The 15,691-nt window shown below is 36.3% G+C and overlaps 3 protein-coding genes across 5 annotated transcripts; 1 reads left to right on the forward strand and 2 right to left on the reverse strand.

The window, feature by feature from the left end:
- Nucleotides 1-1,045: 1,045 nt before the first annotated feature.
- LOC111212451 (AT-rich interactive domain-containing protein 6) lies at nucleotides 1,046-4,844 on the reverse strand. Of its 3 annotated transcripts, XM_048766484.1 has the most exons (15): nucleotides 4,696-4,844; nucleotides 4,260-4,565; nucleotides 3,992-4,125; nucleotides 3,870-3,909; nucleotides 3,418-3,470; nucleotides 3,284-3,329; nucleotides 3,012-3,104; nucleotides 2,626-2,727; nucleotides 2,471-2,519; nucleotides 2,329-2,392; nucleotides 2,075-2,141; nucleotides 1,875-1,925; nucleotides 1,665-1,757; nucleotides 1,501-1,561; nucleotides 1,046-1,429 (listed from the first exon to the last, which is right to left on the reverse strand). In XM_048766484.1, exons 2-15 carry the CDS (start codon nucleotides 4,542-4,544, stop codon nucleotides 1,422-1,424), a joined length of 1,146 nt encoding a protein of 381 aa, XP_048622441.1. In that variant the 5' UTR covers nucleotides 4,545-4,565; nucleotides 4,696-4,844; the 3' UTR covers nucleotides 1,046-1,421. The 3 variants fall into 3 exon arrangements, with proteins under 3 accessions (XP_048622441.1, XP_022569715.1, XP_022569714.1); XM_022713994.2 differs by having other exon boundaries at nucleotides 1,046-1,561; XM_022713993.2 differs by having other exon boundaries at nucleotides 1,046-1,561; nucleotides 4,260-4,612.
- A 142-nt stretch (nucleotides 4,845-4,986) lies between these two features.
- On the reverse strand, nucleotides 4,987-8,890 carry LOC111212453 (pyrophosphate--fructose 6-phosphate 1-phosphotransferase subunit alpha 1). Its single transcript, XM_022713997.2, has 18 exons — nucleotides 8,634-8,890; nucleotides 8,020-8,305; nucleotides 7,854-7,928; nucleotides 7,666-7,779; nucleotides 7,495-7,562; nucleotides 7,312-7,395; nucleotides 7,181-7,234; nucleotides 7,000-7,080; nucleotides 6,809-6,902; nucleotides 6,655-6,728; nucleotides 6,479-6,589; nucleotides 6,355-6,399; nucleotides 6,193-6,249; nucleotides 6,013-6,117; nucleotides 5,821-5,937; nucleotides 5,644-5,753; nucleotides 5,383-5,548; nucleotides 4,987-5,301 (listed from the first exon to the last, which is right to left on the reverse strand). The coding sequence occupies exons 1-18, from the start codon at nucleotides 8,721-8,723 to the stop codon at nucleotides 5,173-5,175; spliced, it is 1,860 nt and encodes a 619-aa protein (XP_022569718.1). The 5' UTR covers nucleotides 8,724-8,890; the 3' UTR covers nucleotides 4,987-5,172.
- A 3,314-nt stretch (nucleotides 8,891-12,204) lies between these two features.
- LOC111212448 (protein RGF1 INDUCIBLE TRANSCRIPTION FACTOR 1) lies at nucleotides 12,205-13,827 on the forward strand. Its single transcript, XM_022713990.2, has 4 exons — nucleotides 12,205-12,374; nucleotides 12,447-12,650; nucleotides 12,742-12,957; nucleotides 13,087-13,827. Exons 1-4 carry the CDS (start codon nucleotides 12,372-12,374, stop codon nucleotides 13,402-13,404), a joined length of 741 nt encoding a protein of 246 aa, XP_022569711.1. The 5' UTR covers nucleotides 12,205-12,371; the 3' UTR covers nucleotides 13,405-13,827.
- Nucleotides 13,828-15,691: the final 1,864 nt, after the last annotated feature.

Below are 15,691 nucleotides of genomic sequence, written 5' to 3' on the forward strand. Positions count from 1 at the left end.
TTTTTATTTTATTTATACATGTATGTATAATGATTGATTATTAACATAACAGACATGCTCATGACCAAAGTCAATGTTTTACGAAGCATATCACAACGAATGCAAACACTAGCTTACATTTAAGATTGTGAGTCTTTTGGTCAAAGTTACTGTGAATCTAAGAGCATGATTAACGGGGTTTTTAGCGTAATATAAGAAACCATCTCTTAACTTTAAATATATTTAAAAGTCGGTTCTTTGATTTTTTAGTTAAAAATTAAGAGATATTATTATATTCCGTTAAGACCGACCCTAAGAACTTCCCAATTATCATGTTCTAAAACCTGAAATTTCTTCTTGGATACGTCTCATGGAAATTGGAGCTCTTATAAATACTAGGGGTGATAATATATACATTCAGCAAGAAATGTGTTGCCAAAATAAATAAAATAAAATATCAATACCTACTTTTGTTATTTCATGTGGCTTTTTTGGAACTTTGGAACATGTTACGGAAAAAGCGTTTGTAGCTATGTTTGCATACATTAGCAAATTCCCATGTGGTCATGTCATTTGCCTTACATGCAATTAAGCTACACCAAGTTGAGAATAAGCAACTGGGTTTCATCTTTCCAGATACCATTTTGTATGTGTCTGCATGATAAAGACATATATACACACAACATACATCTATATATGTGATTATTTAGTTTTTTTTAATAACCATTATCTTCTAATCTAGTTAAGAAATTAGTGATGCTGTCGTATCCGTAAACTGAACATTGTTTAGACCAAACTGACGTCTCCTGGTCCTTAAAAAATTGAAAGACATTAAATCTAATTCATCAAATAATACCCTGCAATATTTTCTGATATCTAAAAAATAGCCTGGACTTGACGAGTTTGAACCTTAAATGAACTTCATGATAGAAATATTGAAATATATCATGAACTTTATATTCTTTTCATCATGTCCCCCAAGGAATAATCATGAACCTTTTAGATTCATGAACATGTCAAATAAGTTTTCTGTTACTATTGTTTTCCCTTAAAACTTTACTTTCACTTTTCGAAAACAAATCATACCAGTACTTAACGAATACCGAAAAAGGGCATGAGAAAGTCGAAAATCATTACAAAACCTATACATAGTAGATGGGATAGGTAAAAATGTAAATCTATTCATATCTATAAAAAACATAAACAAGAAAAGCTTAACATTCCAGAGTTTGAACAAACACATATCATTGTTGGTTGCATCCTATAAAGGCTTTAAACTATAAGATCTGGAGCAGCTTCTCCAACTAGTCTCAACTTCTACATAAAAACCTTGCAGCAAGATACAATGTCTGATTGTCTGCTCTTCACTTCGGTCTTCAGACTAGAACTACAGTAACGCTTCAGCAGCCTTAGCAGTTTTGTTCTGGTACGATTGCATTCCTTTAAGAAACTAAAAACAGACAACAGAGTTCACTGTTGAGATCAGTCACTGCGCAAAGGGAACTCGTATGAACAACCGACCGTGCATGCTCATGACCGCAGATGTGTGAAGCGGATCGATTCTTGCTGATAAGCCAACAATCTGATTTTATCATAATCACAGTGACATGACGAATCTCAGTGAGATAACAACAAGTCTATGTCTTGGTTAATGGCAATATTTGAGAGATATAAGAAAGTTTTACCTTTTTGAATGGTGTAATGCCCCAAGGATTGTCAAGCTGCTCAGGCTCTCCTGTTATAATCAGTCGTCCAGCCGGATCTGATTGAATTCGAATCTGAGAACAAAAAAAATCAAACAAATGATGTTCAGGACTATGAACTCTGTTATGATCTGCTGTGCTTGCTATCATACGAAAGTGAAAGAGTTAATAAGGGTTCAAGGGAGTGATCACCTCTTTGCGAAGAAGTCCAGGTACCAAAGCATATATCTCAAAGGACTCCTTCTGTGAGTTAAAAAAACAAAACAAAACAGATTTGGTAAGATTCAGATTGAAAACAATTAATCCAGTTTGCAATTTTCTTTTTGGCGTTTCTCAAAGCGGCCTTTTGATCACTAGTTACAACAAGGAAAAAGATGGCAGAAGTAACTCACAGTTTCTTTGACAGTTATCTTCACCCAGTCAGCAAGGGGTCCATCATCAACAACATCAGCAATCGACCTAAGGAGCCAAAACCATATTATTTTTGTTAACATCTTGAATTGATTAGGGACAAGATAGAAAAATGAAAGTTACAGTAACATGTAAAGGTCAAGAAATGCTTAGAGGGTTTGAAAGAAAGAAACAAAAAATTAAAATAACTATCAAAGGGTTGCAAATAAACAGGAGAGGATTAGCTTTCCGTAACTGTTTTTCTGCTTCTTGGGACATAACATGGTCCATGCAAGTTTGTGTTTTGGGTTTATGGAAACCTGAAAAAACCCGTTCGAAACACAAAGTTAAGCAACTCTTGTAGAAAAGAACAGCAATGCCTTGAGAAATGATTTTACCAATGCTTTTGAGTTTCTTATGCTTTGGGGTTGAGCTTAAGCCCTTATCCTGAAACAAAAGGAGAACATCGTTATGATACAGAGGAAATTTCTGCAGGCGAAGTCACAAAGTGCAGTAAGATTTGAAGTGAAATCTTAGCAATAGTCTCAGTAACCTCTCCAGATCCGACAAGGCGCTGTGTATGCCAGCCTTGCATAGCACGAGCTGCAGAATCTCTCCGAGCCCTTCCTGATCCTGAACCTTGATGACTAATAACCTACATCAAAACATGGTTATGCACATAGGTTTCTTAGCAGCTTTCCTATCAGACATAAAAGGCTATAACTTGTATTCAGTTAGATTGCAGATGGTGCCGGTGGGGCTTAACATGTTTATAGCTGGTATTGCTCATTCAAGAAATTCCTTTATGCATAAAATAATTTCTCAAAAGAAACTTTAAGCTGTCATTTTCTCAGTTTCAACATGTTCTCCGTACATGACCATTGAACCAGTTCCCACAATATATTAACAAAAGCTACCATTTTAGGGGAATTCTTTTACCTCTTTCTCGAGGCCTGAAGACAGACTGTGTGTTGAATTAGGAAAGTTAAGCTCACCATTTTTCCTTAAACTCTTTTCGTACTCCAAAAGTGCCTACAATTGAAGCAAATATTCAAATCACTATGTACCTATATCTATATGATAAGACAGAAAGAAAAAAACATTCAGTGCATCCAACGTGCTAACAGAAGTAGTCAGAACTTTCTGAAGTGGATAAGTAAAAAGGTAGAAAAGATAAATACATGGTACTTATGCACAACAACAAAACTCACCTTCTCATAGAAATTGCGGAATGTGTAGGAGATTGTTGTGCACGTCCTGGAAAAGATAATTAAACCAAATGTATAACAAGTTACCATCATGAAAATTAGACTAACGGCGAGTCTAAGGGCAACATCAGCCATACTTTGGAGGATTGAAGGATTCTCCAACTTGCCGCCATAGCTTAGACGTGGTGACCTAAATTACATGAAAAAAAAAAACAAAAGAATCATGAAGACCAATAAACATTCAATTTTCAGTAGAAAATTCTGAGAAACATCGAATAAAAGCCCCAAATAATAGTAAAACCAATATACTTTCGGGACAACATATCAAACACTCTTTAACATATATGCATACTTAAAATCACTTATCTCCTCTCTGAAAATCTTTCACATGGCTATAGATACTCTTTATCATCAATAAGCTTACCGATTTAAAATATTACACGTTATACAGTTCATATGTTATCCATAAACTCAAACAAATCCAATATAACTAACAATCATACGAGTCAAACTCAAATGATATGGTTTCGGTGATCATAAAGTGGCGATGTTGGAGATTAATACTACACGAAAAGAAGTGGATAATTACCACGTCATGGCCACCTAGTTTAACGACTGCTCGCCATAGCCTACAATGCATAGTAAAAACATGCATAAGTCAGACACTCATTTAAAATAGAATATGAGTTTGTTTAAGAACCAAAAGCTAACTTGAGAGTGTTTAAAGGCTGGCCATAAAACTTAAGAGGTTTGTAATCCAGGTAGTTCTCTCTGTGAAATGTCGCCAACTCTTTCAGAAACGCCTGCTGTTCTTCTAGCGTCCCTGCTTCATCAACTTCCCCTGCCTGTAGAGAAACGTGAACTTGTAAGAAGAAGAAGATAACAAAACATTGATATTCAATTCAGCGAATTGCTCAGAAAGATCAGCCCTTTTTAAACCAAATGTAGTAGAAACATAGTCTATTATTATTATTATTACCTCAGAATCACTCAGCAACCAATTTTTGCGCTTTTTGCCATTTCCATCTCCAGCCTTGGGACTCGAAACCTGCACCTTAGCATCTGTCTTGTTCTCAGAGTGAAGAGAAACTCCAACATCCTCATGACCATTTTCATCTCCCTTATCCACGGGAAGAATGGGCTGGGGGGTTTCACTAGTGTTTAGGTTATTTTCTGGCTCCGAAGGTTCTTCCTTAAGGACATCATCATCATCAGTAGCAACACAAGGCGGCACGTCTCCTAATTGCATCTCGGTATCCTCCATCAAAAAAGCTTCCCTTTCTTTCTGTCACAGCATTGAAAAACCTCTACTTGGTGGGTTTCGAGTAAACACTACTTACAAGGAAACGCAATTGAGAATTAGAGCTCACTCTATTGCTGCGATTCACAGCAAAATGGAAAAAGAAATGGTTTACCTGTTTCTACAGCGACGGCGCCGGCGACGAAAACACGGGAAGGATAGTAGAGAGATGGACTAACGGTGGCGCGAGCTGAGAACAATCCTTTGTCAATGGCCCAAGGTATTGGAAGATGGATGGGTTTGAAACGACGGCGTTTAACAGCTCCACAAGAGTTCCCACTCTTTGCATATAAACTAATTGGGCCTAAATAATTGGGCCGAAATAGATAATATGGGCTCAATATGGAACGAACCCAAAAGATGTATAAATATGGTAGGTAGATTTAGAAAGCAAATAAAGTCTGTTGATAACATAAATTCAAAACTTTTTGTTTTTCTCGATTTCTAAACTAAACCCACAACAAACGTTATACATCGTTTAAGAATTAAAAAAAAAAAACAAGAACACGAAATGTGGGATATTGAAAAAGTTTATGCAAAAAAAACATTGAAGCTTTTATAAAGAGTTGGCTGGCTCTCTTTCTTTTGCGTTCTAAGCAGTTTGTTGACCACCATTTGAAGATGAAGAAATGGTGGTGAGAACATCAGTCACTGAAGCCATCACGCTCAGTGCTGCTTTCAGTACGTCTTGAGAACACCCTGGCTTCACTATCGTCCTCACCTATTCCCCAAAATGTCAAAAAAAATTATGAATATATATACAATCATTTTGAAACATAGTCTCAAAAAAAAAGAGTTTTACCTGGTCTAGATATTCTTGCAGCTTCTTGATACGTCCCATGTAATCTTGATCTTCAACACAGAGACTCACTGCTTTAGCATCTGCGCCAGGTCCATCGTACTGAAGCGGTCCTGGGTTCCTGTACAGATCTTCCATCAAGAATTTCTCTGCGTTCTGTCTCAACAGCCTGAACAAAAAAACCATTTACATAACAACTTGAGAAACGCTTGAAGCAAGCAAGCAAGTGCCTTCATGTTCGTCTAGTTAAAAGAAAATGCTTACTCGTATGCTTTGCCTTTCAAATCCACCATTGCCGGATGAATTGCAGGTCTACCGATTGAAGTTGATGTAGAACCAGCGTTTTGGGACCAGTTCTTCACCGTCATCATTGCCTGCAAAGGTGTGAGATCAGTAGAGAACGCCAGCTTTACATTAAAAGAGAAGAAGACGAGACTCAACTGTAATAGGTGCAGCACCACATTTCCACTTGTTTACAGGACTCTTTAAGTTGGTCACTGTTGCCATGTAGCCATTCAGACCAGCTGCGAGTATGTGGTAACATATATGTCCAAGAACCTGACAGATTTTTTTCCATTCAATAATGTGAATATTCATCCAAAAGATTATTATCAGAGTGGCAGTGACACTTACGTAGGCATAGTCACAGTCGAATTTGGATGGGAGAGATCCACGAGCTTGGTAACCAAAGAAGTGACATATAGCATTGAACTTCTTGCCCTTGTATGTGCCTTCTTTCTGTCAAGTTTCATAGGCCAGAATGTTTCTAAGATTGCTGCAAACAACTTGAATATATAGAGAAGTGGAGCATACCAAGCGCTTGTTCATTTCAGTCTCCACGAGATACGCAAGAAGCTTCTCCGTCTCAATCTGAAGAAAGAAAGCAAAACAAACATTTAAGACTCCAACCCTTTTTTTTCTGTTGTTGTAACATATTGGCTCCAATCATCTTTTGTTTCATCTTCGTCATCTTACCTGGGATAGCTGAGCAGAATCATCAGACTCGGGGTGGAGAAGTAGCTGCAACAGCAAAAAATGAACTTCTTGTAAGCATCCATACTTATTTGCTTTTGGAGTAAAACAAAGAAAAGTCTCATGCCTGTTTCTTAATGAATGGAGGGAGAAATTCAAACAGAGCAGATGACCAAGGTGAGAGCTGAGTAGATATCTTATCAGCAGCTACACCCTCCCTAAGTAGCCCGTGAATTTCCTGCACATCACAAAAACTCAGCTTAGACATGAGAGATATAATGTTTACAAGTATCAAACCATTACCTTTAACAGAGCGTAGACTTCAGGAATGCTCTCTATGATCCCTTCCGGAATGAGGATGACTCCATGATTCTTGTCTGGTGCCAATCAATAGTATAGCAATCGAGTTAGTGAACTGTAAAATACATGACTGCATAATCTTTCATATTAATGAGACCTTGTCCTGCTCTTGCTTGAACTGCATCACAGATCTGTTTAGAAATGTCAAAAATGGTGAGCTTGGATGCTGCAACCTCCTCTCCCAGTATCACCTGAGAGAACGCATCAAATGCAAATGAGAATCTAGACATACAGGCACACAAAAAGATCAATTAGCTACGTTAAGAAACGGGATTAAAAATAACCAACCATGTTTGGATGAGACTGGAGGGTACACTCAAGTGCAACATGAGAGTGCTTCCGACCCATGAGACGGATGAAATAATAGTACTGCCAATAGAAAAACGAAGTGTAAGTTGGTATCAGAATCATAAAGTATTTATTATCATCATTGTATGATGAAAGTTTAGCAAGAAAATAGCATTTTTACCTTCTCTGCAGATAGAGCATCAGTGCATGCATTACTAATGAGCTGAGAATTCACCTGTACGAAGCAAAAAGATCATTAGCCAAACATAACATTATCTTTCTATATTAAAAAAGTTAAAGTTCAGATTTTACCTTGCATATGGTGTCAAAACCAACGTTTGCCTCCACAAACTGATTCTTGAGATCTCCATTTGTAGTAACTGGAACACCAACTACCTGAAATTTTTATCGGTAACTTATAGTATCAATAGAGGGATTGTAAATAAAACTATCTAAAAAAAGGAGAAGAAGGTGGTAAAAAGAACAAGTTAGGACCTTTGTGGAGCATTTTGCTTCAGCGAAAAACTCAGCAAGATGAGCAGCATCAGTGTTTGATGTCACACCTTCAGAAAAAAAAAAAAGCACAATATAAGACTCTTGGTTTAGTAGAAACTCACACCATAACTTCGCGAGTGAATATAAATTAAAAACGTTAGGTATATATACCTCCAATGATAACAAGGCCATCTAACTTCAGATCAGTGCAAGCTTTGAGTGCAGCGTTGACCTGCTCAGTGGTTCTGATCTGATCCTTGGTTCTTCCCAGCAAATCATAACCACCTTTTAAAACATACATTTAAGAATAAGGTAATGAAACAACAAGATTCTGCAATGCATGCATCAAACAAACCTACCTTGGTTCTTGTAAGTCTGGAGTATATCATCTGTGATCTCCAGAGTCTTTTGCGCAAATAGACCTTCTGAACCACCTATAGATACAAAGTATAGATTTTTATGAACTATAATCACAAAACAGGATCTTCTCTCACACCAATGAGCAATAGAGATGCTGAAGCTTACCCAAGAAGCCAAGCAAAGTGCTTTTAGCGTTGTGAACCTTAAGAGCCTCGTAGAGACCCCAGATAACATTGTGACCGCCCGGAGCTTGCCTTCCACAGAAGACGATTCCAACTCTGATAGATGGAAGCTGAGTAATGATGTGAGCATCAGAGACTTTGGCGGTTTCCCTGAGGAAGTGAGCCAAAGGCTGTCCTAATGTATGTGGGAAGGCGCGAGCTATGATGTGGGAATCAGAGGCCTCGGACACGGTGGTTCCATCACCAAGCTCCACGCGGACAGTAGTTCCCTGAAGCAGAGAAGTAGGAAAAAAAAAACGAGCAAGTTCAAGATAGTAATCCAAATAGAACCAAAGCTATGAGATCTGACAAGTTGAATAAAACAGGACAGCAAGTCCAGGACTAGATTGATAACTTGGGACAATACAGATTAGAGATTCATTACAAGGTGGAAACTTTAGATCTGATAATGTTCCTCGGAGTTACGGAAAGCACAGTTAACAAGCAGCAGAAGCTTGTTGGATTCATTGCACAATCAATGATAAATATATAAAACAAGAAAAGACAAGTCTTTAAAATAGATCCAATGAAACAGTAGAATGAATGAAGAAGAAGAACCTGGAGACAAGGAGGGAGCTCAGGTTGGTACTGAGAGCGGAGTTGCTGAAGAGGAGAGAGTTCTCTGGGGATTCCGAAGTCTGAATCCATGCGGCTTTGAGTGTGTTTGGTCAAATGTGTGTGTGTGAGAGAGAGAGAGAGAAGTGAAAAATAGAGAACGGCCCTGGTCTGGTCTTATTTAAAAGAGTACAAAGGTCACGTGTAGGTCAAGAGATATCCAAAACCAAAAAGGAAACAGTACGACGATATTCACAATGCTCTGAAAGATATGCTTTGCATATACATTACCTACCACTTGGGTTTTGGGTTCTTGGTTCGGATCATTCGGATTGAAATGTTTAAGACCTATTTAGAAAGCAAACATTTCTAGATCGGATCAAGTTTCGGTTGAGTTTCTATTTTTTTTTTCCATAAAACCAAAAAATAACTGAATAAAAATAGTTTGGATTTGATTCGAATTTAAAGCTGAAAAACCAAAAAAAACTCAAAAACTTAAGTTAAACACAAAAAGACAAAAAAAAAATATTCGCATAAATTGGTTTTTTGGATAGTTTTAGTTTATAAATTATATTACATATAATTAAATAATTATTTAATAAATTATATGACATGTAATTAAATAATTATAACTTGGTTTCTTTAAATAATTATTATATTTCATATATTCGGACAATCGTTTGGTTTCTATTGCATTCTAATTCAATATTCCGTTGTGGTTCTAATTCAATTTTGGTTTATTAGGTTTAAAGAAACATGAACCGTTCAATTTTTATAAATTTCGGTTTGGTTTTGATTTTATAGTGTTCGGCTTCGGTTCCGGTTCGATGTCTAGACAATATGCCAGGACAACCACCACCCAAGGACATGTAAAGCTATTTCTTGGTCTCGTCCTCGGTCTTTCTTTAGATTTTGACTAAATCTTGCCCTTGTCTTATTTGTTCTACTGTATCTCGACTATTTACGAAAGAGCCACTGGATCTCCCCTCGAGATTGTTCCCGCTATTAAGAATGTTGACCTTTTATGAATACAGCATCAACTCTGAGGACTCCACTCCACCCCACAGCCCATATTACTAGGACAAATGGTTTTGATGGGTTGCAGACTTTAATGAATTGGGCTTTTAGACAAATGTAATTTAAATTATTGTGATGGGCCTATAACATTTTCCATATTCTCAACGCGATATATAGCTGGGCTTATACATGTTCCAAGTATATACTAATAAAACAGAATTCACTACTTAATTCATAGGTGATTTTTTTTTTTTGGACCACCTTTAAAAAGTTATTTAAATGACTATTTTCTTATAAATATTTGAATTAATCAAATTATTATAAAACAAACAAATTAAATAGATATTCTTATATTTTCTCTGAAATTGTATCTGAATAAAATTTTTCATATCTTTTTATTTACAATATAAATATATATTTATTTTTCATTAAAATAAACATTTTAAATATTTAATTAAATTCGTGTTTATTATAACATATATGTACATTTCATTTTATACTAAAAAAACTTTTAAATATTTAGTTAATTTCGGGTTTATTTAAAAAAATTAATGTATGTTTCATTTTAACTAAAACAAACCTTTAAAATATCTAATTAATTTTGTAATTGTAATAAAACTAATGTACAATTTTGTACTAATATTTTGATATTAATTTAATATAATACTTTTCAATTAAATTTTTGATCTTTAACTAATAAGACTTTCAATTTAGAACTTTATATCACATGATTGAAAATATGCTATGGTTGACAATTCAAAACAAATAAATTAAATTATTGCATATAAACTATAAAATTGTCTTTTTTTTTAAATGTTATATTAAACAATTAGTAATATGGTATATATTAAAATTATGTACAATTAGTCATGTAAAACAATAGTTATGTGTGTAAAAATGAAAATAATCACTCGTACGGTTGTACCGATCAAAATCTAGTTCTGATTTAAATCAGATTATTTTTTGTTGTTAGTTTGGGATTTATATTTCTGCCGTGTTCGTTTGTTTAACGCTATGTTAGCAACCACCGGCTTTGATACATTTCTGTTACTCTTATGCAAATTTAATTTTCAACATGATGCATAACTCTTCGGTTACCATATATTAAAATTGAAATACATCGTTACGCATAATGACGTCTAAGTACAAAGAGATTCTCAAAGCCGACATGGTTTGACTTATACCAGAGAATCTAACAAATTAAAACGACGCATGCGGCATGCCACACAAATTACATTCACGGACTTTCTAAATTATTACCCTCCACTTTTAAAATTTAATTTGCTTCTCAATTAGTATAAACAAACTCCTAGTATTATTATTTCTTGGACCACGTTACATAACGTGGCAGCTAAACGCTGACCTATGGACCGGAAGCAGGTCCTACCCTACTATTAATTCGCCAGCTCTGGGTTCGCCACGACCGTTAAGTTTGAACCGGATGGGACAAAAGCGTCGGCCACGTCCCACCAAAAAAGGATGAGACGAGAAGGCTCTTCTCATCCAACGGCTCAGATGTCACTAGGCTAGTCTCTTCTCTTCTGTCTCTTGTCAGACCCGTCGATCTGTTTGGCTTTTCATCTATCGCCACCTCTGTTTCATTTTATGACAAAGAATTAGGATAACGTCTTTCTAATTGTGACCAATACTTAATTCCCATTTCTTATTTGACTTTTTCAAATTCAAGTGTGATTATTCCTTTATTTTTGTAGTTTCACTCTCAAGGCTTAACTAGACTTGACATCCACATGTGTTTGTCTGTTATAATACGTGAAAAGAAAAACATAAAAAAATGTTGTAAAATATCAATCATCATATAACACAAGTTCAGAAGTAGTAAAATTAGCATGAATTTTTTTTTTGTCAAGAGTAAAATTAGCATGAATATATGATATAAATATACTGAATACTAGACGCTGGATAATAGATGATGGAAATAGCAAGGAAACTTAATTATTTATGTCCATTTGGGGACAATAATATCACATTTTACGTTGTTAATTAACCTTTACAAATAAATCCTTTCAAGTCTTGTAGAAACACACTCAACAGACACGCATATTCATAGATACGTGTGCCTTTGGATGACTTAGAAAAAAAGAGAATGATTTCCCGAAATTAACTAAATAACAAAACAAATAAAAAATTCCCAAGTAGAGAAGTCAGTAAATACTAAATATTAAGGAGCAAACAGAAAAGACACCTTAAGGCTTTAACTAGTAACAAAAATATAAAACAACTAAACAATATTCAAAAATTGTTTTCTTATACGTAACTAGTGGTAGGGTAGTGGCAATCTTTTGAAGCTTAGTGTGTATCCACATTAGTTCTGGATTCGATTTTTCTTGGAAATTAAATTATCACTATTTGGCCAGTCTGTGCTTGGGCTACGACCCAAGTGGTTTACATGGTAGGCCATAACAGATGATTGGTCAACTCCTTAGCATTAGTCGGAAGGTATGGTACGCTTTCGGGCTAATCCACTCCGTAGCACTAAGTGCATTCCTCCCGACCGGACCAGCCGATGGAGTTCATCAAAAAAAAAAAATTGTTTTCCTATGAAATATAAACCTTATAAACTTATCGGGGCCGCCCCTTTCACTTACCTCTTCCTCTACCTTCTTCTCGTACGTTTTTTCTAATGTGGAGCTAGCAAATCTGGCTATCGAAAACCCTAACCACAAGCTCAACTTGAGAGCCTTCAAGGCCAATCACAAACAAGTCATGGTGATACTTCTTTTACCCTTTTGTTTCGTCTATCTTATTATTTTCTCCAGTTTCTGACTTCAAAAGTTTCAGGGTCCGATGATAAAAACAGAGGAGGAAGAAGACTATACGAGTCCACCGTGGCTAATGCCAATGCTACGAGGCAGCTACTTCATCCCATGTTCGATCCACGCCGACTCTAACAAAAACGAATGCAACATGTTCTGTCTCGATTGTGCTGGAACTGCTTTTTGCTCTTACTGTTTGGTCAAACATAAAGACCATCGTGTTGTTCAGGTCTAATATCTCGTTCCTTTTTTCTTTCCTTCAGAAAAAAAAATCGGGTTATTTATTTTCGTAATGAAAATGAAAATGAAATAAATTGCAGATAAGGAGATCTTCTTACCACAACGTGGTGAGAGTGAATGAGATACAAAAGTACTTAGACATCTCTTGCGTTCAGACATATATAATCAACAGTGCAAGGATCTTGTTCCTCAATGAAAGACCTCAGCCAAGAATCGGAAAAGGTGTTACAAACACTTGTGAAATATGTTGTAGAAGCCTTCTTGATTCTTTCCGCTTCTGCTCTCTTGGTTGCAAGGTATTAAAACATAAACCCATCACAAATGTCATTTCGTATATGATATATTATAGTTTCGTTCATGATTTATGTGGATACATATTACACGTGGAATGAACAGTATGTTCTTGGTTGTTTTTCCTGTTTCAGCTCGGGGGAATGAAGAGAGGAGATCAAAGTCTGACCTTCTCTATGAGAGGGAAACACGGGAGAGACTATCAAGGTGGGTTGGAATCAGATGAGGCTACCACACCAACTAAACTGCGTAAGACGAAAGCTTTCAACCGTCTGATGGATGGTCTCTCGATCTCTACCGTTAGGTTTGATGACTATGGTCCAGGTGGTGATCAACGGTCTCCAAGCTCTGGCGATGAAGGTGGTTTCAGTTTCTCTCCTGGAACACCTCCGATATATAATCACCGGAATTCAAGCAGACGAAAGGGGATTCCGCACCGTGCTCCTTTCTAAAAAGTTACTTAATTACAGCCCCGTATTAAGTATTAATAATTTTTAAAAAAGTATTAATAATTAATAAATTAATATTATAAATAGAAAATGGGGTAATAATACGCGTCAATATTATAATGTATAACTCTTGGGGTAAAATCTAGGATGTTGTCATAAAGTTGTACATGGGTAGTGTCTTCTTTTTTATAGTTTCTTTTCATAGAAGATAAAGGAAACAAGACTAAGCACATATATAAATACATTTTTATATAAATATAGAAGAATTTAGGTTATATAGTTTTGATGTTCGCTTTGCTTAAAAGCATATGGCTTTGTGTTGTGTTGTAATGTAATGTGTAACTTATTTTTGTTCATACTGTAATAATACGAAGTAAAACTGTAATAACAAGAGTATATATAAACGCTGATGTGTTGTCTAGTGCAGCTAATGTCTTCGCCATTGTGTATAGAATTTAAAGGGTGAGGTTCATACCTAATAGTCCACCTATCCTTACTTGATTTTAAACTATTTTAAGAGAGTATATAATTGAAATGGTGAGGTCATCATAAAGTTATATATGCATTTGGTGTCTGAAAGTCGTAAGAGTGACACAGAAATATATTGTTTTCAATAATGTTGATTGATTTGTTATAGCTTGACGTTATCAAGAAGAATATTCTAATAGTACGCCAAGGAATGTTATTTGTATCAACGATCAACATACGTTAAAAAAAGTAAGCTAGTGGATAGAGCCGTGGGGAATCTGAAAGGCTGTGATTCTCCGCCACCATGAAGATACGGGTGTTCATCACCTTTATATGGCATCTTATTCAATGTCATATTAGCTCTAGTAATCCACGAATCTATTTTGATTATTTTCACTATTCGATCATTTAATTATTCTGCTTGTTGGTGAGCTTGTCCTATTTGTAACTTATCAAAGAAAATAACTAAAATGATAAATTTTCGCGTCTTCAGAAAATTCAGAGGCCTAATTGAAACTGTGGAGGCCACCACAAGTATATGCATATTGGTTGATCGCTGTCCAAGTCTAAAAATAGAAAGAAGATTTTTTTTTCCATCTATAATATTTTAAAAGGCAGAAGCCCAAAGAAACCATGGCCCAAACCATATAAGCCCAAAAGCAAACGGGCCAAACAAAAGACAAAACCCTTAAACATGGCCTCCGGCCCAAACTACCAAGTCGGATAACCCGACGAAAACACACCTTAAGACACGCGTGTTGTTTTAACCGAAAGAGGAGAACATTTGTCATCACCTCAACAACAAGGAAAGACACGCGTCGCCCGAACATCACACCATCACCGATCGTGACCCAAACCGCGAAGTTACCGCCGGCGAAGACGAAAAGTGACCACGAAATTCGCCGGAACACGCCGGAATCACCACAACACCAGAATCAACCGAGACCATAACCAGGACCACCGAAACCACCTCCAACAACTGTATTGGAAGATAAATGGATTCAGTTTCTTCAATCGTACACGTTGGAGAGAATCAATCGAAAGAATCGAGATCTCATTCAAGCTCAGGCCCCCATCACCTCGAGAACTCCCGAGGAAACCAAACGAAACACCCAATCTTAGCACTCCCGACGATCACCGTCGAAGACGATCGCAACGCCATCAAAGTTTCTTCACCGGATACAAACGCCGGATAGTTCCGCCGAAGGAAGCGCGAACCACCAGAAGCAAAGCCGGCTACATGCCGTCGAGAAGACTGTCGTGTACCAGAATCGGTAATCGTAACATGTTGAGGGAACCACCGCGACTCTCATCTCTCAAAAAATCTCCGAGAGAGAAGAGAGAGAAAGTCTACCATTCCCTATAAATAGAAAGAACATATACGGACATAAATTTTCATTACTTTTTAATCGTATTTGAATAAAACCGTGACTATTTTTAAACTATCATTTACACAAAAACACGTACACAAGAGAGTATTGCGACCAATAACGGTGGCTCTAGCACGTAATCCTTCAGACGGCCTCGCTGAGCCAGCAGCGCTGGCTGAGGCAATGACCGAAGGGGTTATTTTTTAGAAAATATTACACTTAAAGACAGTTTTCATCTTTCTATTAACACAATAAAGCACATTCTGCTAATAAGACCCTTTCCTCTAACATATTCCCTTATTTCTAACTAAATGAGTTCATTTGTAACTAGGCTAATGAATGACCAAACTAATTTCCATTTTATCGATTTTTTTTTCATTTAATATCTTCTATCGTTCTCTTCCCTAATTCATAATTCCTTTTAAGTTCTACCAACACCAACCACCACCACT

This window comes from Brassica napus, chromosome C8 (genome assembly GCF_020379485.1).
Source record: "Brassica napus cultivar Da-Ae chromosome C8, Da-Ae, whole genome shotgun sequence".
In the NCBI taxonomy this organism is placed as follows: domain Eukaryota; kingdom Viridiplantae; phylum Streptophyta; class Magnoliopsida; order Brassicales; family Brassicaceae; genus Brassica; species Brassica napus.

Excerpts from the sequence above, each read along its gene's own strand:
- LOC111212451 (XM_022713994.2), bottom strand. The coding sequence starts at position 4,544 with ATGGAGGATACCGAGATGCAATTAGGAGACGTGCCGCCTTGTGTTGCT. Across the intron at positions 3,330-3,417 it reads GAATCCTTCAATCCTCCAAA|GACGTGCACAACAATCTCCT; the intron begins GTATGGCTGATG and ends TATCTTTTCCAG. Across the intron at positions 1,926-2,074 it reads AGATAACTGTCAAAGAAACT|AAGGAGTCCTTTGAGATATA; the intron begins GTGAGTTACTTC and ends TTTAACTCACAG.
- LOC111212453 (XM_022713997.2), bottom strand. The coding sequence starts at position 8,723 with ATGGATTCAGACTTCGGAATCCCCAGAGAACTCTCTCCTCTTCAGCAA. Across the intron at positions 6,250-6,354 it reads ATTCTGCTCAGCTATCCCAG|ATTGAGACGGAGAAGCTTCT; the intron begins GTAAGATGACGA and ends TTCTTTCTTCAG. Across the intron at positions 5,302-5,382 it reads TGCAAGAATATCTAGACCAG|GTGAGGACGATAGTGAAGCC; the intron begins GTAAAACTCTTT and ends TTTGGGGAATAG.
- LOC111212448 (XM_022713990.2), top strand. Across the intron at positions 12,651-12,741 it reads AAGACCATCGTGTTGTTCAG|ATAAGGAGATCTTCTTACCA; the intron begins GTCTAATATCTC and ends AATAAATTGCAG. Across the intron at positions 12,958-13,086 it reads TCTGCTCTCTTGGTTGCAAG|CTCGGGGGAATGAAGAGAGG; the intron begins GTATTAAAACAT and ends TTCCTGTTTCAG.